Source organism: Acanthopagrus latus, chromosome 9 (genome assembly GCF_904848185.1).
Source record: "Acanthopagrus latus isolate v.2019 chromosome 9, fAcaLat1.1, whole genome shotgun sequence".
Classification (NCBI taxonomy): Eukaryota; Metazoa; Chordata; class Actinopteri; order Spariformes; family Sparidae; genus Acanthopagrus; species Acanthopagrus latus.
The window spans coordinates 3,161,391-3,182,608 of NC_051047.1; the positions used below are offsets into that span (position 1 = coordinate 3,161,391).

Below are 21,218 nucleotides of genomic sequence, written 5' to 3' on the forward strand. Positions count from 1 at the left end.
AATGTCAACATTTGAGGTCTTTCTTTTTCAGCAATGCAGAGGATAATGGAACTGATCAAGGAGCAACAACACTTACTCTATATAACTGTATTCTTTTCATTTCTTAAAAATCCAATTTTACATTCAAATTATACAAACACAAACATAATGAATCAAATCAGTAGATTACCAATATGCCATATTAGATATGAACTTTCTTTTATTTTTGAGGCCAGTTTTATTTTAGAACAAATTTGTTTGTGAAGTTAACAGGAGTCTGTAATACGTCTGATAGAGCTGTATCGCATTCCATCATATCCCAGGCCTCTGAAGCTCCTGTACTCTCCGGGCCTCAGGTACATCATCCTGCCTCTGTAGTGGGGCTGCTCGTACATCAGCCAGTGGCCGTCCATCACGTTGCAGGACTGGCAATCAGACATGTGGTAACGGTCCATGATGTTGTCGCAGTCCTCCATCAGCTCATGCATCTGACCACCGAAGTTCTCCCTCTCGTAGATCCTTATTCTATAGGACCCTTTGTGCTGTTAACAGACCATTTAAATATAATGTGATTAGTCATTTTGATCAAAACTTGAATACTTTGGGCAATCATGTGAGATACGTGGTTCTTTGTATCTCTTGAAATCTGAATTTCATACCATGGGGATCATACGACAAGACCTGATGCAGTCACCAAAACCCATCATGCGCTGATAGTCAGAATACTCCCCTCTCTTAAGGAAGTATTGCTGACCCATGTAGTTGGGACGGTCATAAACCATGAAACAGCCACTCTCCACCTTGCAGGAGTGGCACCTGCTCAGGTGGGAGGACATGTCTGCACAGTCGCTGCTGGTCTCATAGGAGCGACCCTGGAAGTTCCTGTCCTCGTAGAAGATGATCTAGAATCCAACAGCAAAGTCAAAGTTTAGTATCATCCTAGATGATTACCAATCCCAACAAGTAAACAGATATCATCATGTATCATTATGCATCAAAGCTTTCTCTGCTCAATACGACATAAGAATATTATAAAGGAATGATGAGAACTGAATGTAAGCAGACAATATTGGGGAAAAAGTATAGCAAAGTATCTGTGATAAACTTACCTTGCCGTGCATGGTGGCTGATAGAATTAGTGATGCTATAGCAATTCTGTCCTGGACTTGGGCCTTTTTTATACCTAACATGACATCCAAACAATTGATGGCACTGTTGTATGGAAGCCATGAGTCAGCATGAGCATGCAATGTTTGTCCCTCTGTTCATGAATGCTGATGGGAAAGGGTTATTATGCATCCTCTCACAAGCTGTATCATTCTAGATCAAATGGCCTCTTTATCTATCATTCAGATTTTTGGTTACTTTGAATATTATCATGATTGATTCAACTCATGAGGTAACGCACTGTAAATAATAAGATAGAAAGAACATATGTCAATCATTTTTAAGACATAGTGTGAATCAACAGTTGAGTAAGTTTCTTCTGTTATCTCAATTCAGTTCAATATCATCAATTTGTATCGTTAGACTGACACTGCAATCTCTATTGAACAAAAATGTGCCACAGGTCACAATGGAGGTTAATGATTTCAAGAACTCATACACACATACTTGTATTGGTTTAAAGATGTGAATGAAAACTAGAGAGAAGAAAAATGTTTGCTTTGTGACAACATTCACTATTTGTTTTATCAATCTCCAACTGTTTAGTCAAGATTTAGACAGTGCAACAAAAACATATACAGTAAGTAATGTAGTAATCTAATGTAAATCAAGTAAACTGTATATCTAAAATTATTGTTTTAATTATTTCAAATGGGGGCTCAAACTTGTTAATGTTTAACTGGATATTATTCATGCTATTCATAGCATGTAAACATTGTTAGTATTGCATTAGTAGTATTTTATGATGCTGTCTTGGAGTTTTCAATAACAGTCAGATTTATGAAAATAATATAATTAAGTAACAATAGGGAGTTAAAATAATAGAGAATATTGAATAATATTGTTTACTGCATTGTATAATTGTATCTTGTATAGTACTGTATTGAATAATACAGCCTCATTCTAACTGGTTCAGGTCTGACAACTGCTACTTAAATGAGGTCATAAATATCCACAAGAAATGGTGGCACCTCATTAAGAATCTCGGAGGTAGGATTGTATACACGTATACATCCTCACCAAAAGCTTTAAGTAACATTATATTCACTCAGCTTTATACAGTAAGTATAAACCTTAAGTCATTGAGATTCTCATATAATCACGTCATCTGACAGGAGGGCACCAGACAATGTGTGTGTAACTCTTGCTCAAAGTTGTCTCTTATGTCATTATTACTATTAAGGAAGTCTGGAAGCTCTTCAAGGATCATCATTAACTGAACATACAGACACAGACAGTCTACTATAGGGAGCTTGCCTATGGTGAAGGACAGTGAGTAACCATGTCAATGCAAAAATTAAACATTCTGTTGAGATATATGATCATCAATCTAATCCTTTTTATATTTTGACCCTCATTAGTTCACAATGTTTATTCAGTGTATCAGATGAAGTCATTTTTTGTAAATGTGATAGACAGGAAAAATAGTCACAGGAGTAAGTTTTTTGTTTAGTTTTCATTTTTTATTTCAGAATGAAGAAATCTAGCACATGTCCATGATGCGCCTCATGCTCATGAACCTGCTGCCACTCATGCCCATCTCCCTGAAGCTCCTGTACTCTCCGGGCCTCAGGTACATCATCCTGCCTCTGTAGTGGGGCTGCTCGTACATCAGCCAGTGGCCGTCCATCACGTTGCAGGACAGGCAGTCAGACATACGGTAGCGGTCCATGATGTTGTCGCAGTCCTCCATCAGCTCATGCATCTGACCACCGAAGTTCTCCCTCTCGTAGATCCTCATCCTGAACTGGCCTCTGTGCTGTATTTCAGAAAAAAATTAAAATCATATTCATATCTCAATACTTAGTTTTGTGGGGAAATCACCCATAACAGAACCATAGAATGACAGATATTCTTTTATACCTACCATGGGGATCATACGGCAAGACCTGATACCACTGCTCATTCCCATCATGCTCATGTAGTCAGCGTACTCGCCCCTCCTCATGAAATACTGGTTTCCCATGTAGTTGGGACGGTCGTAGACCATGAAGCAGCCGCTCTCCACCCTGCAGGACTGGCACCTGCTCAGGTAGGAGGACATGTCAGAGCAGTCGCTCATGCACTCATAGGAACGACCCTGGAAGTTCCTGTCCTCGTAGAAGATGATCTAAAAAAAAAGAGATAGGTAAATTGATGGTGGAATCATGCACGTTACTTTGTATTTTGTGTCAATAACAGTAAATAACATTTGTAATTTGTATGTAAAAATACAAGTTTACCTTGCCCATGCTCATATCGGTGGTGGTCATAATTGTAAGTGAGCTGCTGCTGTTGCTGATGCTACTGCTGCACTGCTGTCCTGTTTGGTTTAACCCTTGCTCTTATACCCCACCCAACCCTACAGAGTCAGTGGGGCCTCATTTAAACCCCTGACACAGCAACATAGTATAGAGCACTGTGCAAGCCTCTGTAACTGTGTCATATAGTCACGTGACTGGGCCCTCGAAGACTTCAGAAATGTTACCCTTTTGATCAGCTAACAAAAAGCCCCCCCACCCCCACCCCAACACACACGCACACACATTGATTACCATATACAATAGAAATACAAAAACTAGTATGAACATTTTCTGTATTTCATGGTTGCCGTTAATTAATACACAGGTGTACAAACAGTTTAAACTGATCTGAGTATATTTTATGATAGGGGGAGAAATAACTTAAACAAAAAAGCAGCATATTAAACTCAGAGAAAATACAGTATAAACAGTATGTGATAAAGATTGACATGAAAAAACAGATGCAAACAGAGCTGATGAAATAATAAGTTCACAATGCTTAATATTGCCATGTGAAACAAAACACTGGCCCATAATTGCAGAATTAATTTTTAAACCAGAATTGAAACTGTTAACTGTTGTTTGCCTTGTGCAGCAGCTGAACAGTTGTGATTTTTGCAAATCCATCTTGATAGCTTCAAGCTATAGTCTTGATCAAACACGTGTCCTTTTATTTATTGTGGTTTGACATTTTTATGACAATGACATATTGTGGCATTTTTGGGCATTTGATAGGTATGCAAAGTGAAGAAGCCCAAAGTCCAGGCCAAAGAGCGTTACTCTCTCCCACAGAACATATATGGCTGTACCACAGCTATGGTTACCATCTGTAGCAGTGTTATTTATGATCACACTACCTTACTCTACATAAAAATAATGTATTTTTTGAAAATGTAAGTATGTATATTTTTTTTTACAAGGACCCCCTTAAATAAAATTATGAAATTATGAAAATTTTGATAAAAAAGGAGAGCGAAGAACAGCACTGAGGGCTTTTCTTGCTGGAAAGGTTGTTTTTTCATTCTTATCCCCTAATTGGCTTTGGTGAGAGTTTGATTTAGCAACTGGCACAGCGGGAGCTCTTCTACTTTTAATCAGACTGGTTGAGGATAGTTTTTAATGGCCCCTTCCTGGATACATTTGTAAAACAAATCATCTGGCATGTCAGGTTAAATTGTTTTTCACTAGTATACAAATTTATCTGTAGTTATCATTTGCTTTTAGCAGAACATGAAACAGAGTTTCATCTCAGTGATTTCAAGTCATCCTTAAGAGATGTTGTATAAGGGCTCGTGTTCACATACATACATCGACACTGCCCCTTTGCGATTTACCATCTGTTTGTTTTGTATTTGCTTGCGATAGTAGAGCAAGGAGGCCATGGGTGAAACAAAAATACTGTGAGTGGGCCAGACACCAGTGTTTTTCTGAAAAGCTGAGAGATTTTTCAACTGATACTGCTTGGAGCGGCTGTATAAAAAAAGGCAGAGTGCTTTGAAAAAAGACACTGGACCTCAAGAACAAAAATATCCTTGCTTAGAGATCAATGACACAGGGAAGTGGCACTAACAACCTTTCGCTAGCAAAAACCTTATGTTTCTTTTTTAGCAGCTTTCAAACGTTTAAACTTTACAGCCTAAAGAGGCTACCATTAGTCAGTGAGGGTTGATAACCCCCAGCGGCTCCTTGAGACCGAGGAGGCCACCTGATAAGTGTTCCCAACTGAGGGAGTCCTTGTATTTATCTCTTTTTATAGATTTTTTTGAAGTGGCTTCAATACAGTCTATTATTAGAAAATTAACTGGATGTTATGTTTTTGTTTCAGTGTGCGACTTCCTGTCTGCTCTGTGCTGAATTCGGCTGAATTGCTGCGGAACTGGATTGGAGTAGATACGCAATGCAGCAGAGCCAGTGGAAGTTAACACATAGACTAGAGTGAAACCTACCAGCTCCACTATTATGGTGAAGCTGTGATGGAGCGGAGCCAGATTGAACATGTACCTGATGGAATTTAGCCGTTAGGGCAATGTATGATTCAGAACGGGGCTTAGTTGGGTTTGGGATCTCCACGGTATGGACGCCAATGTGAATGTTAGCAATAATATACTTTTCTTTTAATTGCTCACAATGAAGTAGTTTTTTTCTGACAATTTTGCCAACTTGAGAAATAGTCTAAGCCTAGGTGTACAATCTGAGCCAAATTGATTGGGCTTTTAAATTTTTGTGTGGCTTCATTGTATGCCTAGATGTGTTTGCTTACTGTACCAGCACTGAATGTGTATCGCCCATGCTGACGGCCATTACTTGCAGATAGTCAGACTACACAGCCTGCATGTAAGAGGATAATTGATACTTAGGAGTTTGTGACTTTTTTTTGCATTTTCCACTGTTAATTGCTTCATGTTTTTTATGAGGGAGCACACCGTATTTGTTTGAGTATTTTTCAGTGTAATCAGCTAAAAGGTCAGTGTGCAGTAGAACTGATGATATATGTTCTTATCATAACCTGAGCAGTCCCAGATATCAGATTATTGTGGTTATGTAAACAGGCTCAATGACAAACCTCCTAAATGAACAACAATGGAGTGTGGAGATACAAGTTTCATTGCAGCTAACAGTGCATATGGATTGTTTCTAATATGACAGTGACCATGATGCATAAGCATTAGTAGATCTCCAATGGATAGTATTTTTGCACAGTCGTAAAAACAGTCAGCAAAGTAAGAAAATATACACACAGTTCAAATTCATGGTTTTGTAAAAAGGTACTTCATACAGCAAAGAGAAGGGCACATTGGCACTAACATTTCACCTCCAACCATTTAACCTGTTAGATATCTCAGAATCAGTGTCTCAATTTTCTTTTATATCAACAATATGTCTTCAAACTGTTTTACACGTTACAAGTTAAGGCGCACCACTGAAGCCAAATGTACATAAAATCAATGTGGAAGACATCAAATCAAAGCAAATGACAGACCCACTGGCTGTAGTTAGTGGACTGTGATCATTGTGGACTTCCTTTGAAATTGTTGCTGTCATTTAAATGCGTAATGACTTACGAAAATTAAATAGCCTAAACGTTTTTTTTAGCACCCCTGGTCTAGACAGTCTATACACTTTTACATCTCACATGCACCCGACCAGTACAATGAATAGGAAACAGCCCATCTTACCATCCTTCCCTGTAAAAAAAAAAAGGGACTACACAGATAAAAAAAAATAAATTAAAAAAATACACCCCAGATCGCAATTCTAGAAGTTTCAAATGACCAGGTTGTAAGTACAGTGTTATGAATAAGACACAGAAAAAGAGTCAAAGGCTAGCCAAGGACAACACTCGAAAGCACTGAAGCCACTGTAGAGCTGGAAAAGTGAAGATATGGAGTCATAAACTGTCCCACTGAAGAGTGAAGCAGACAGGTCAGGTACTCAAGGGGAAAATATTCCATAATTATCTTATGCCAGTTTGATTTAGTGGGGGTTTTGTCACTTATCCAAGACAGAAAGATGTTCATCCTTGCTGCATATGTGAGGATATTATACAGTCTGGTTAGCATCCACAATAGTAATTTGACTGGGGTAACCCAGGATTAAAGAAAGAGGGTCCATGTGCAACACAACACCAAATACATTCATCCAGTATGCTTGGATTTTAAGACCAGATACAATGAGTTTAGGTGCCCACTGAGATTTAACATTTTCAACATACAGGTGAGAGTGGAGAGTTAATTTTATGTCTTTTGTTGAGAGATTGGTAAACAGTGCACAATCTTAAATTGCAGCAATCTGGCATGGTTACACACATGTATTTTCTTTGTTTGAGTCCATATCTTAGGCCATTTATCTCCATCAGTATCTATACCAAGTTCACCTTACCACATCTGCACAACACCGTGTACATTTGTCACACCAGTTTACATAGCCTAAACTTAATTTTAGCTTTCTAGAGGAGTAAAAGACTCCATCTATGTCAAACTGGAACAACCATCTTTGAACAGAGGAGGTGGCCTACAACATTGCTCATCACCCACCTACAATGCAGTACCAAGTTCTCTCCCCAGGCACTTTAACAACCATTTACAACCAGGGCTCACCTAGCTCGAGCAACCAACATGAAGGCCGGTTTGGTCAACTATTGCACAAGTAGCCATAACAACTCAGTAAGGACACTCCCATACAGAGTTTAAAAGCCTGCAACTCCCCTCCAGTTAGTTAGAGCTGAAGCAGCCTCTTGGATGAGAGGTGAAACATCTTCAAGAACCTGACACATGCCCAGTTGCCGATGATACAGCACTAAGAAGTAGAGTTAGCTTCCTAGCTAACATTTGACCAGCCAATAAGTTAGCTAAAAGACACATCTACCTACCCATCTTTGAGAGGGATCAATTTAGATTCAGTGGTGGTTGTGTAATTGCTTTTAGAGCTGCAGACTAACAACATACACAAATAGCAAGCAACATTAATCATCAACATCATTAATGGCAACAACAAGCGTGTCCAAACAGTGTCCATCACTCCATAGTGTTCTCTGGGAATAGCTTGCTATTGTCTGTGCTATGTAATGTGTTTCTATTATCACTTGTTTTCTGTGTTTGCAGCACATCTCTTTATTTGCATTGTGTTTTCTGAATGCTGTACAACAGGGCTATTCAACTTCAGTAGCCAGGGGCAAATGAGAAAATCACAGGGGATTTGAGGGTCACACAGAATGTTTATCGACTAATGGCTAAAAATACCTCCAACAGCAGTAGTGTGTGTTCCTACATGTAATAAACTGGTCACACCTGTGTATCTTTTCTTTCAAACAAGTAGCAACTAGGGCCAACTAAGAAGAACAAAGTACAACCAAGTAAAACAAGGGGAACACGATGAACTGGCAAAGACATTAGGGAGCAGGGTTGGGCGAGGGAAATAGATACTAGAAAAAGGAAGGGGCTGAAGAAAACAGGAGGGAAAATCACAGGATAGACAAATAGGAGTGCCGTAAGTATTGGCGACGCAACCGGTGCAGTTGCACCAGGGACCAGACGACGTCAGGGGCCCATGAAGTAAGAAAAAAACAAAAAAAAACAGCCAGAGTGCCACAGTGTTAATCGAAATGTGTCCATCGGCTCATTATTGATCGGCCCACCGGGAAAAATCCTGGTACTCCCGATGGCCAGTCCACCCCTGTAATAGCAGTGACTGTGCGTGTGTGTCCAAGTGTGTTTGCTTGTGTTTGGAGCAGGGTGGGGCGCACAAAAAAAAAAAATTGCAACGGGGCCTATCACCATGATGTTACGCTACTGGGAGGAAATGAAAAGTAAAAAACATAACATGAGGTCAAAATTTCAAAATAAACCAGGTAACCACAAATGAAAAAAACAGAATCGTGACAGTGAAACTATAAAAAACAATTCCATGGTGGTTACAGCAGATCCATATAAGTACTAAACTAAATGCAGTATGAACAGCTAAACAATATCCATCAGGCTAACAGTAAATCTGCCTTCAACATGTCCAAGCATAAATAAAGTGCTTAGCAGGTTCATATCCATAAATGCAAATGTAAGATTAACACAGTATAACAACTAAATGAATGTAGGTAAAGATTAACAAAAAAAAAAAAAAAACTGGCCCTCTCGTGATACTATCAAAAACAAGCAGACTTGAGCAGACTGCTTATTGCAGGTTCACATCCATGTTTGTTAAAGGTAAAAACTCAAATCAAATAAAACGTGACCTGCTGCGTAACAAAACAGATCTGTATTGTTTCAGCATTCTCAATAAGAGGCCTTATTTACTTACTTACTTACTACTACAGAGTTACCATACTTACCAAACTTCTGTCATTCTGAGCCCATTCAAATCAGTGAGAGAAATGACACTGCCTTAATTTTGCTGTTTCAAAATAGTTGTCTAACAAGTATTACTCATACATATTGGTCATGAAAAAATATGCCCTTGTTTTGATCACATTCATATGAGAAAAGCTAGACTCATAGGTAGGCAGATCCAAATATTGTCAGCGTTAGCAATGCAACTTTCCTGATTGTGGGGTACTGATATTTGCTAACATGGTTAGACCAGGCACCGACAGACTGTAAGCGCTGTTTTAAACCAAATGCAGACTGCACATCAACCATTTCAATCTTTTGTTTTTACCACGAAGTCTGCCTCAGGTTTGATGGAGAGCAAACTACAGTCCCTTAGTTGGAATGCTGAAGCCTTGTAGTCTCTAAGTATAGTTATGAGCCAGTTTTGTCATGAAGTCTGTTATGACAGGCGTTATGTGTGCCCCGGGTGCTGTGCTCATGAATGCACAGAGCAACTTTTTGTCATTAGGTTTGTTGTGAAAACCGCACAAAGCCTCTCAGCCAAATCAGCAATAGACTTTTCCTGGCCCTGCACTTCTAGATTCAAAGTGTCCGAAAATCATATGCGCTTCAAGAAATTTGTTCCAGGATCCAGGGGCCACTAGTTGAATAGGCCTGCTATACATGTATGGTAAAATTGATAGGGACATTTTCTTAACCCTAACCCTTAATAATCTTCTTGCTGCATAACAAAATATTGTACAAAAAAGTATAATATTTGACTGACAGCTGAGCAATAAGTTTGACAAAAGTCAACAAGTAGCGCAGTAATCACTTTATTTGGTGGTATTTTATACATTCAGTGAGCATTTAGTAGCAAAAGTTGATGATACGCCTCGAGCTCACGAACCTCATAGCAATCATGAGCCCAATTTTTTATTTCAAAATGGAAATGTCTAGCACATGTCCATGATGCGCCTCATGCTCATGAACCTGGTGCCACTCATGCCCATCTCCCTGAAGCTCCTGTACTCTCCGGGCCTCAGGTACATCATCCTGCCTCTGAATTGGGGCTGCTCGTACATCAGCCAGTGGCCGTCCATCACGTTGCAGGACATGCAGTCGTTCATACGGTAGCGGTCCATGATGTTGTCGCAGTCCTCCATCAGCTCATGCATCTGACCACCGAAGTTCTCCCTCTCGTAGATCCTCATCCTGAACTGGCCTCTGTGCTATTTTTTGGAGAAGACAAAAAAAAAAGAATGTCTCAATATGAATTTTTGTCACCTGTGATAGAACTCTAGTATGCATTTCTATACCTACCATGGGGATCATACGGCAAGACCTGATGCATTCTCTCATTCCCATCATGCTCATGTAGTCAGCGTACTCGCCCCTCCTCATGAAATACTGGTTTCCCATGTAGTTGGAGCGGTCGTAGACCATGAAGCAGCCGCTCTCCACCCTGCAGGAGTGGCACCTGTTCAGGTAGGAGGACATGTCAGAGCAGTCGCTCATGCACTCATAGGAGCGACCCTGGAAGTTCCTCTCCTCGTAGAAGATGATCTGAAACAAGTGAATTGTGATGGTTAGAGAAACATTAGCAAGATTAATGTATTGATCTCATTATCTAAACATTAATTTTTGCTTATTACAAAAAGAGAAGTACTTTGCCCCTCATGTTCATGCTGGTGTTGCTCATGTTGGCTGCAGATGGGTTGTTGCTCTTGCTCCTGAACTGCCTGAATACCTGGGGTTTAACCCTTTCCTTTTATACCTGACCAAACATAAAGAATCAGTGGCCCCCCTCAGAGAACCCTTTACTCAGCAGCTTACTATTGAAGCCTATATAATGCAGAGGTAATGCTAATTTTTTCAGGGACTAGGTACCTCGCAGTCTTTTAGAAAGGCCTTTTCTCTCATTATAGAAAGCATCCCCAACAGTGCTTCAAACATGTGAATAGACCCATGTGACTGTTAAAAACGGTGCCTGGCCTGTGTGGTTATGCACTATTCTTTTGTTGGTGTTTTTGGTCTTTAAAAAAACCCAACAAAAAATGGTCTGGAATAAAGATTTCAATCAATCTGTCTATAGCATGTACACTACTATGTCTAGTTTGTTGTTATTTAAACTGAGCTTTGGTATAATGAGTGTTACACACATAATATATAGTGTCTTTTTGTTATTTAATTAAACACTAAAAGGCAGGACAAATATTTCATCACAACCTCTGAATTTAATACTGTAAATACTGATTAATCTTCAAGAGGAAACTAGCTTGTTGAAACGGTTTATGACAGCATAATGGTTAGGGTTGGGTGCCAGAATCAATACTTCCAAGGGCACTGACCAAATTACAGAAGTACAACAGAGTAGTGACTCACATTAAATCGATCAGTCTCCCCAAAACATAGCATAAGAAAACTTTACTCCTTCTTTAAGAAGGGATGTCCAGATCTTATCTGCAGCACTGGGATCGGGGCTGATATGGGCAATTTTGAACATGGACCCAAGGCTGATTTCTTTTTTTTTAATGTCAGAGCACAATTTGTGGCAGAACTCAGACACACATGTAACGTTACTCTGGCAAAGTTGTGCATAAAATGTCTGCAATGTGGAATTAACTTAAAGTAGAAAGTGAAAGCAGTTCAACGGCGACATGTAACATCTGCAATGCGACCGTTACGCAAGGGGGTAACAAAAGTACTGCATTTAATACAACACATTTGGTATGATAGAATATTATTATAGGTAAATAAATTAATCACTCTGGATAACCAGCTCATATCCGTGGTACAGGATCAGGGTTTTCTTCATCATCTGGAGTTTTTGAATCTCTGGTATGCCCTACCATTAAATTCCATTGACTCCACTTTTGAGGTACAACATTCCGGTGTGCGCACTAGTTTCGTGGGTCTCAAACAGCACAGCCTGTAAAACAGGCAATCGAGGAGATGCTGAACGCATGTGAAATAGACAAGCAACGTGTCTACGTAATTTTACATGACAACATAAGGAAAATGAAAAATAGCAATGGATGACATGGAGGTACCAAGCGTGGGCTACATCTCACACACACTTCAGCTGGCTGTACACGAGGGTCTGCTGTTACAGCACAGCGTCACACACTCACCTGCTAACACAAGGAAGGTAGTAGGCAAATGTGGCAATAGCATATGCAAAATAAGATAGAGCCATATGAATGTATATACTTTGTCTCAACAAAAAAAAAACTATTATGGAACAGCTTGGATGCAGGTACTTCTTTTCTTAATGCAGCTGTATTATCCAGGAAGATATTAGTTAAGGCTAAGTATCGTATTGGGACTTGGCATCCGGATCCGGGTAAAACAAAGCTGATCGGGACGTCCATATCTATAAGTCATATTTAATCAGTTACTTCTTAAGTCCCATCAGTGAGGCCCACCCCCCAGTATGAGAGCCACTGAATTAAGCTAATAGGATGTTAAAGGAATAAATAGACATTCTGGAATACTATATATCAGTGGATCCCAAACTTTTTAGAGCCACGTACCCCTTCAGACATCTGACCTCCAGCCATGTACCCTCTACTCCCGCATACACAAAAAATCTGTCTGTAAGCCTCTCCCATCACCACACACACACACACAGCATATATAACACATCAAATAAAATCTCTTAAATTATTTCTATATTATTTTGTTTTTCACCAAATAGATTCATTTTTACCAGCATTTTCAGTGAGCAACACCAGTTCACTTTTGAAAAAATAAATCTACCAAATATTTCTACATTTCTAGAGCATATTCAGTTATAAATCCAATTGAAACTGAAGTACAAACTCACGACAGCTTTAATGAGAAGGGTGCGCTTGAGAGGACGCACACAACTCTGATATATTTGGCTGATATTTGAGAAAGTCTTAAATCGTTCTCCACACAAGGAATCGCTCTGTATTTTGTTTTCATGCTTGTCAGAGCTGAGAATCCACTCTCTCACAAGTACGTGGTGGCAAAGGGCATCAAAGACTTTACTGTGCGTTTGGCCAGCGCAGGCTGTTCTGTGTGCAGTACAATCCAGAAATATGGCAGTGGCTTCTGATCAGATTCCATTTTCAGGGATCCATCTGTTGTGATCTCAATGAGACGCAATTGTTCAGATGTTGATAAAGAAACAGGCACAGGCTGTAAATGGATGATGTATCCAACTGTCTGCCCTGTCAGTTTTGGGGAACTACCTGTGCAGCTGTGCAGCCAGCTCACTGAGGTGCACGGTTATGTCACGTTTCACACTGTCTGTCAAACAGAGTTCATTTGCGCACAAGAAGTCATTCAATGATGTAAAGATCTCTGTTTTATTGCTCTCCATGCAGTTTAACCAGAGGTTCGACTTTATCATGGCCTCAACTTTATATCGCATGTTGAATATGGTTGCGGAAACCCCCTGTAATCTAAGATTAAATTTGTTCAGGCGAGAAAAAATATCATCCAGATAACCCAGGCATGTAAGAAACTCTTCATTGTGCAAATGCTCAGACAAATGAAAGTTATGGTCATGGAAGAAAATCTTAAGTTCATCTTTGAGCACAAAGAAACGTGTCATTACTTTGCCTCTTGATAACCAGCTCTGTGTGAAGTAGTAACATCTCATGATCGCTGCCCATCTCAATGCATAATGCAGGAAATATGAGAGAGTTTCACAAAGTTTTGTGTCCAAAACATCCTTCAGGCTGGCAGGCATTCCCTTGGCAGCAAGAGCCTCTCTGTGGATGTTGCAGTGAACCCAAGTGACATCAGGACAAACCACTTGCATGCGCGTTACTACTCCGTTGTGTCTTCCTATCATGGACTTTGCACCATCAGTAAAGATGCCGACACAGTGTCCACATAAGTCTGTTTGATGTCACAAAGGTGTCCAGCATTTTTACAGAAGAACATGTACTCCTTAACTGTCCCTTCATGAATGTACTGCACATATACCAGGACATGTGCCAGGCCAGCTACATCTGTTGACTCATCCAGCTTTAGTGCGTAAAATTCGCAAGCTCTTACGTGATGTAGTAGCTGCTTTAAAATGTCCTCTGCCATGTAACAGTGTTGGTTGATGAAGGCCTGGTCTGTATAATTTTGGCCTTTGGCCCCCCAGCACTGTCCCAACCATATCTGTGGCAGCAGGGACAATTAAGTCCTCCACAATAGTGTGTGGCTTGCCAATTTTTGCCACTCGTAACTCACCATGTAAGATGCTTGTAGCCCACCCCTACGGTATCAAGTCTTACTGGTAGAAAGTTTTCTCAGTTCTCATTCAAAAAACTCCCGTGGCTTATTTCTCAAATGAGCATGTTTCGATTCTAAATGTCTGGGCAACTGTGAAGATTTCGCTGAGTTGTGAGACAGTACTTTTGCACATATAACACATTGTGGCTGGGTAAATCCACCAGTAGTAATACAACTGAATCCCAAAGCGATGTCGTTTTCATCATATGTGCGCCTTTTTGACGAGGTTGTTTCTCTGTCCGTTGAGGCTCTTTACTTCTTAAAGTAAAAGTAGGTCAGACCTCAAACACCTAAAACCTTTACTAACCTAAACCAAAAATGTGTTCAAAGGATGGTTACTACTTTTGTTAAGATGTACTCACGTATTTGGAATTTGCAAAGTTGAAATGCTCTATCATTCTAGTAATTCATTTTTTTTGTTTTTTAAAGTCAGATGTGAAAATATAAATAATTGCCAAGTATATAGATGATGTGCTAAATAAATCACTGTAAATAGCTTCCCAATTCTGTACTAAATTACATTAATGCTGATAATAAACAGATAAACAGGCAGCAAAATTTTGTCAATTTTTTTTTTATTATTTTGGCTTATTTAGACATTGTACACAAGTGTATTTACATGTCAGTGATACGCCTCATGCTCATGAACCTGCTGCCACTCATGCCCATCTCCCTGAAGCTCCTGTACTCTCCGGGCCTCAGGTACATCATCCTGCCTCTGTAGTGGGGCTGCTCGTACATCAGCCAGTGGCCGTCCATCACGTTGCAGGACATGCAGTCAGACATACGGTAGCGGTCCATGATGTTGTCGCAGTCCTCCATCAGCTCATGCATCTGACCACCAAAGTTCTCCCTCTCGTAGATTCTCATCCTGTACTGGCCTCTGTGCTGTTTTGGGGAGAAAACCAAATATACTGAGTGCATTTATATCAAGTTTTATGGGAGTTGTAGACTGTAATAGGACCTTAGTTTGATGGAGGCAGTTTTATACCTACCATGGGGATCATACGGCAAGACCTGATGCAGTCTCTCATTCCCATCATGCTCATGTAGTCAGCGTACTCGCCCCTCCTCATGAAATACTGGTTTCCCATGTAGTTGGGACGGTCGTAGACCATGAAGCAGCCGCTCTCCACCCTGCAGGAGTGGCACCTGTTCAGGTAGGAGGACATGTCAGAGCAGTCGCTCATGCACTCATAGGAACGACCCTGGAAGTTCCTGTCCTCGTAGAAGATGATCTGAAAAAAGACACAACATAAGGAATAGGGATTTAAGCAAAGTTATATCGATATAATTGTAAATCAATCAAAAACAGTTGGTAAGATGAGTGTCCTTACCTTGCCCATGGTCATGGTGGCTGTGTAAGTTCTTCAGAGAACTGTGTTGCTGGTGAACTGATGGTGGTCCTGTTTTAACCGTTACTTTTATACCTGACCAAACCCAAAGAATCTGTGACTTCCATTGTTTAAACCCCTGACCCAGCAACATGGTATAGAGGCCTATAGAGTGCTGAGGGGCATTTGTCACATTTCCATGTGACGGGATCCCCTAGAAGACTTTAGAATTGATTTTTCTATAGGTAAGTCAAAACAATGGGCATTCTTTGAAGTTACAATACAGAGTAACAAACAATAGTCTCTTCTACACATTTCAAAATACAATTGATTGGTAACCTACTTGCTAAGCTAACAATCACAGACATAAGCATCCTTTTGTGTGACCACAACAGTCTGACATGCCAGTATATAATGCACATCTGCAGGGGCACCATAAAGGGAGGGAGGGAGGATGAGGATGATTCCAAGGGGCTTGGACTGACAGGGGCCCGCAAAAATTTTGGAAATATGAATGATAAATGAATTATCTGAGGAAATGTTTATGGCCCTGTAAGTACTATTTAACCATTTGGAATTACACATATAAATTATGTTGTTTTGTCCATTGTTTTTTTCTATCAAATCAACCAGGTTATCTGCCACATCACACCCCTCAGTAAAACACTGAATGGTTCAGTCCTACCAAGTACTCAGGTCAGTCAGGAATGGTGGAAAATAGCTGACCATCTGTCTTGGTCTCTGTTGAGAGCGCTCATCCGGCACTCTTTACACAATGTCAAACTCAAAACCAAAATCAGGGTGCGAGAAATGGATACAGAAAGGTTTTCTCAAGAAAGGCAAGTGCCCATATAATGAATGAGAATAGGATTTATTGACCAAGTACTGTATGTTTATACATACAACAAAAATCTGACTCCACCTTTTAATTTGCACTCTGTGTAGTTATGTAAGAACAGATGTACTACTCAAAACGGCTAAACAAATAAAAGTACAAAATATTAGAGTATACATGTATGTAAAAAAGGGTAAAATTGCCAATGGCCAACAATATAAATAAAAGTCTACTAGATAAGATAAGATATTAAATCAGTATATGTGTATGGAGTGAATGATTATGTACATGTCCACTCACATGAGGGTTATAACAGTGCATGATGATCTGTACATGTTCAAGCCATGTGCACTATAATCAGTCTCTTGTGGAAGGGGAGGGTTATTGTCACTATATGATTTAGAGTATTTACATGTTCATTAATTGGACAGCCACTTTGTCTGCTGCCAGACAATGGATCCCAGAAAGCTTGAAGCAACACTATGTAACTTTCTAGAGAAAAAGAACTCAGTCTCATTCCAAGATTTTAGATTCAAAACAACCTGGTTCAACTTCATGCCTGAGTGTGCCAAGTGGTGTGCTGGCAGCCCAACCCACTAGCATAGTGTAGCAAAAAGAAAAAAAAAAGGAGAAGTCAGGATGTCCAAGAGGAAATGTGTACAATGTTTGATATTATATGAATTTAAAATGTATTTATGCCTGAAATCAGGTGGTAAGTCGGGTCACTCTCTCAAAACACTTCATAAAACACTTTAACAGATTTAAAAGTTATAGATTGTTATTAAAGACACAATTCAGATGTCAAAATAACACAGGATAAAGTTAGCAAAGAACTATGTTTTCACAGTTGTCACATTCACCTTAACTAGCTTACACCAGGTCAAAGCTACTCTCAATAGAATTAATACAATACTGTTTGTCCTGCTTTTAGAGTGTGGGCTCATTGTACCAGCTGAGATGCCATCATCGCATTCCTCACTCCTGTGTTTTTGATTGGGGCGATGTGATGGCCTGTTTGAAGCAGTTTGAAGTAAAAGTATTGAAAGTATGTTAAGTATTGCTGGCCTTACTATTGCAGTCTATGAAGCCTGAGACACAGTTTCCACTAGTTTCTGTGATAAAAAAAATACACATACACATAAACACATAAATTCACATTCTAAATGTTTGTAAAAACATATATAATTGTTTTTTTTCAGTCAAATCTTAGTCTAATAACAGAGGTACTAATAGGGATTTAACTACTGTTACCATCCATTTGCCAAAAAACAACTTAACCCACCTTTTTTAACGAGTATCTTTCGTATTCAAAAGGTCATATCCAAACTAAGTCACACAATAACACAAACACATCAAGGCTCGAGGCTGAGATAAACCACCAACTCGTGTTCTGTGCTAAAATGAATGTTTTTGTCAATTTAGTCTGGTGGCTGTAAAGAGAGTGATATCACAGCTCTTTATGGTAAAATAAATGCTCTAAGTCTTTCACGAAAAGGTCCATGTCTGCATTGCTCCTCGGAATAAAAGAAGCCAAAAACTTCCATTGGCAAGAGTAAGTGCTCATAGTGGGGGTAAATAGCGGCTGCTAGCTGCAGCGATCTGCTGGAATGAAACCTTTTTGTGCCTATTTGTCATCTACACTTCAAAAATGTGTAGCGTAATCACTTCTCTCATAACATAACTCACTGAATAAATATTTCTCTCCATAGTTGAGGGGATGGCAGATGGTTGTTTGATGTTGGAGCCGGTGAGGGGTGTGAGCGTTGGCTTATCAAACAGTAGGATACATTTAAGTTGTTGGTGAGCTGAATGTTCTCCAAAACATGGAGGAATGGTTAGTCTGGCAGGCCTCTCCACACTGAGGCATGTTGTAAGTTGTGTTTTACTTCTTAGTGTAGTGACTCTTTTGTCAGTGTGTGTCTAGCCTAGTTGTACAAAATGATTTCTCCACTTCAGTGGGGAATCTTCCTTGCCCCGCAGAAGCTTCTGTAGTTTAACTGTAAAACAAGGGTTATTGTTGTTGTTTGTAGAGAGAGATTTAGTTGGCACAAATGTCCTCACAGAAGTTGTTGAAAGTTGTCACAGTGTCGGTGAGTACATGCAGATCTATGGCAACAGCCTCTGAAACACTCCAGTCGCTTTAGTCAAAGGCCTTGTTGGTCCTTCTCTTATGGTCTTAACCCACTGATTCCTCCACTTAGACTTTACTTGGCGGGTCACTGAGGTATATTAACAGCCATCCAAGTATATGAGGCGACACTTCTAGCCTTTTGTATATATCCGTCTAAGGGAATGCCATTTATGGTCGATTAACTAGTTGTCATGGCTCTTGATTCAATGTCTTTGTGTTGTGTCTTGTTTTGTCTTACGTTTTGTTTCTATGCCATCTTGTATCTCTTCTGTCTTTGCAGTGTCTCCTCCATGTTCTTCCCTTTGTCTTTTCCCCTTCCTCCTTGGATGTTTGTCTCCCTGTCAGTATTGTTTTCTACATGCTTTCTCCTCTGTGGCTTTCCCTCGTTATCTCACCTGTCCTCTTCCCTCCTCTCTCCGCACCTGTTCCTCGTCCCCTCATCAGTGTGTCTGTGTACTTTGTTCCCCATGTACTCCTTGTCAGTTCATTGCTGATGTTGTCTGTGATGTTCCCCATGAAGTCCCTGTGTTTCCTAGTGTGTCTCCTGTTCCTCAGTGGTATGTTTTTGGTCTTTGATTTCTGTTTTTCCTATGTTTAATTTGAACTTTGCCTTTTTCATTGTACTTTGTTTTAGCCCTAGTTTCTGTTTTAGTCCTGGTGACTCCGTTTTGTTTTTTCTGTTTTTTTTAAAATCTTTTTTGGCGCACAGCATTGGCAAAATAAAGCTCGCTTCTTGCTCTGCCTTATCTTGCATCCTGTGTGTCTGCTTTTGGGTTCACATTTTTGGTTTTCCCCTTTAAAACTGTAGTAGAACGAACTGACCACAATATAGACCCAGTAGTAGTGTTGTGGATGCAGGGTTTGCTTTTGATCCAGGCAAATTAAATTTTGAGGAATGGCTTCAGATCCTTCTTGAACGTGAGAAAGAATTGGTTAATTGGCCCATGCTGAGGGAAGATTTGGACAAAGTTATATTTTTCTCAGGGGCTAAGAAACTGAAGGAGCTTGTGGACAAAGTGCATGACATGGGCTACCTTATTGTTGGCAACCACCTGTCCATTAGCCTCTCGCCAGGCCTGGTGGTTGGTAGTAGCCAGTCAGCTAACTTCCTGGTAGCTCCCGGGCTGCTAGGACCTGGGTATCTCAACCAAGAAGGAGGTAGACATGTCCGACTGCTTCCAGCAACCCTCCTTCGGCTCCCGTGCCAACAGCTGCCAGTGTGTCTTCGTTAGCACCCAGGCTGACAGGTGCCAGTGATCCTCTGTCGGCACCCAGGCCGACTGCTGCCAGCGTCTCTTCAATGGCTCCCAGGCCAACTGCCACCAGCACCTCTCCGTTGGCTCCCAGGCCGACACCTTCCAGTGGTCGCACATTGGCTTCCAGGCCGACCGCTACCAGGGATCCTCCGTAGGCTCCACGGCCGACACCTCCTAGTAGTCTGCCATCGGCTCCCACGCCGACACCTTCCAGTGGTCCCATGTTGGCTTCCAGGTCGACTTCTGCCAGGGGTCCTCCGTAGGCTCCACGGCCAATTTCTGCCAGGGGTCCTTCGTCGGCTCCATGGCCGACACCTCCCAGTGGTCCTCCGTTGGCTCCCAGGCCGACACCCCCCAGTGGTCCTCCATCAGATCCCAGGCCACTGGCTCTCCATGATCCTCCATCAGCTCCCAGGCTGCCGGCTCCCTGTGGTTGTCCATCAGTTCCCAGGCTGACACCTCCCTGTGAACCTCCATCAACTCCCAGGCTTACAGCTCCCTGTGGTCCTCTGTCGGCTCCCAAGCCAACACCTCAATGTGAACCTCTTTCAGCTCCCACGCCGACACCTCCCTGTTTTACCTCCCAGGGTTTTCCAGTTCTAAACATATTAAGAGTGTTTTTTACTCACTTTTTGTATCTCCCACAATGTTATTCATCTCTCCTACAGCACCCATTACAATTAAATGCGCATGGCCATGCAATGTGATGACGTCATTTAGCGACTGGTTGTGGCATGGCCTGTGACTCCTCCCAGTGTGGATGGCCCCAAAGGTGGCGCTTCCTCAATCCTTAATGCCTTGCCATGTCTCCCTATTGCCAGTAATAAGAGTGTGCAGGTGTGTGCGTGTGTGTGTGTGTGTGTGTGTGTGCGGGTATGTAGTATAGGGGGAGTGGGAGCGAGGGGCTTTCTTTATTCTTTATTATGCTTCTGTTTTTCTTGTGTAAAGCACTTTGTGCTGCACGTGCACGTATGAAAAGTGCTCTATAAATAAAGTTGATTTGATTTGATTTGACTTCTAGTGAGTTTTAGGACAGCCAATACTGAGGAGTTGGCAATGGTGCTCACAACCCACCTTTTCATGTCAAGTTCATCAACTTGACATTTTCAGCATGTAGATTCCTAGCTTGAAAGCTGTTTCCTGTAGCTGCAAAGATTTTGACAAAGGCGATCTGAAA

General features: G+C 40.8%; 4 protein-coding genes across 4 annotated transcripts; all 4 read right to left on the minus strand.

The window, feature by feature from the left end:
* Positions 1 to 245: 245 nt before the first annotated feature.
* On the minus strand, positions 246 to 1,100 carry LOC119025774 (gamma-crystallin M3-like). Its single transcript, XM_037109702.1, has 3 exons — positions 1,089 to 1,100; positions 639 to 881; positions 246 to 521 (listed from the first exon to the last, which is right to left on the minus strand). Exons 1-3 carry the CDS (start codon positions 1,098 to 1,100, stop codon positions 246 to 248), a joined length of 531 nt encoding a protein of 176 aa, XP_036965597.1.
* A 1,529-nt stretch (positions 1,101 to 2,629) lies between these two features.
* Positions 2,630 to 3,428, minus strand: LOC119025780 (gamma-crystallin M3-like). The gene is made up of 3 exons (XM_037109714.1): positions 3,369 to 3,428; positions 3,014 to 3,256; positions 2,630 to 2,905 (listed from the first exon to the last, which is right to left on the minus strand). The coding sequence occupies exons 1-3, from the start codon at positions 3,396 to 3,398 to the stop codon at positions 2,630 to 2,632; spliced, it is 549 nt and encodes a 182-aa protein (XP_036965609.1). The 5' UTR covers positions 3,399 to 3,428.
* A 6,645-nt stretch (positions 3,429 to 10,073) lies between these two features.
* Positions 10,074 to 10,967, minus strand: LOC119025769 (gamma-crystallin M3-like). The gene is made up of 3 exons (XM_037109696.1): positions 10,896 to 10,967; positions 10,550 to 10,792; positions 10,074 to 10,458 (listed from the first exon to the last, which is right to left on the minus strand). The coding sequence occupies exons 1-3, from the start codon at positions 10,926 to 10,928 to the stop codon at positions 10,183 to 10,185; spliced, it is 552 nt and encodes a 183-aa protein (XP_036965591.1). The 5' UTR covers positions 10,929 to 10,967; the 3' UTR covers positions 10,074 to 10,182.
* Positions 10,968 to 15,100: 4,133 nt separating this feature from the next.
* Positions 15,101 to 16,189, minus strand: LOC119025227 (gamma-crystallin M3-like). The gene is made up of 3 exons (XM_037108603.1): positions 15,823 to 16,189; positions 15,481 to 15,723; positions 15,101 to 15,373 (listed from the first exon to the last, which is right to left on the minus strand). The coding sequence occupies exons 1-3, from the start codon at positions 15,835 to 15,837 to the stop codon at positions 15,101 to 15,103; spliced, it is 531 nt and encodes a 176-aa protein (XP_036964498.1). The 5' UTR covers positions 15,838 to 16,189.
* Between the last annotated feature and the right edge of the window lie 5,029 nt (positions 16,190 to 21,218).

Bases quoted from the DNA above. Each gene is read 5' to 3' on its own strand.
- LOC119025774 (XM_037109702.1), bottom strand. The intron at 522-638 runs GTATGAAATTCA...GTCTGTTAACAG, and splicing joins CTTGTCGTATGATCCCCATG to CACAAAGGGTCCTATAGAAT.
- LOC119025780 (XM_037109714.1), bottom strand. From the start codon at position 3,398: ATGACCACCACCGATATGAGCATGGGCAAG. The intron at 3,257-3,368 runs GTAAACTTGTAT...CTTTTTTTTTAG, and splicing joins CCGATATGAGCATGGGCAAG to ATCATCTTCTACGAGGACAG. The intron at 2,906-3,013 runs GTAGGTATAAAA...TCTGAAATACAG, and splicing joins CTTGCCGTATGATCCCCATG to CACAGAGGCCAGTTCAGGAT.
- LOC119025227 (XM_037108603.1), bottom strand. The intron at 15,374-15,480 runs GTAGGTATAAAA...TCCCCAAAACAG, and splicing joins CTTGCCGTATGATCCCCATG to CACAGAGGCCAGTACAGGAT.
- LOC119025769 (XM_037109696.1), bottom strand. From the start codon at position 10,928: ATGAGCAACACCAGCATGAACATGAGGGGCAAA. The intron at 10,793-10,895 runs GTACTTCTCTTT...CACTTGTTTCAG, and splicing joins GCATGAACATGAGGGGCAAA to ATCATCTTCTACGAGGAGAG. The intron at 10,459-10,549 runs GTAGGTATAGAA...TCCAAAAAATAG, and splicing joins CTTGCCGTATGATCCCCATG to CACAGAGGCCAGTTCAGGAT.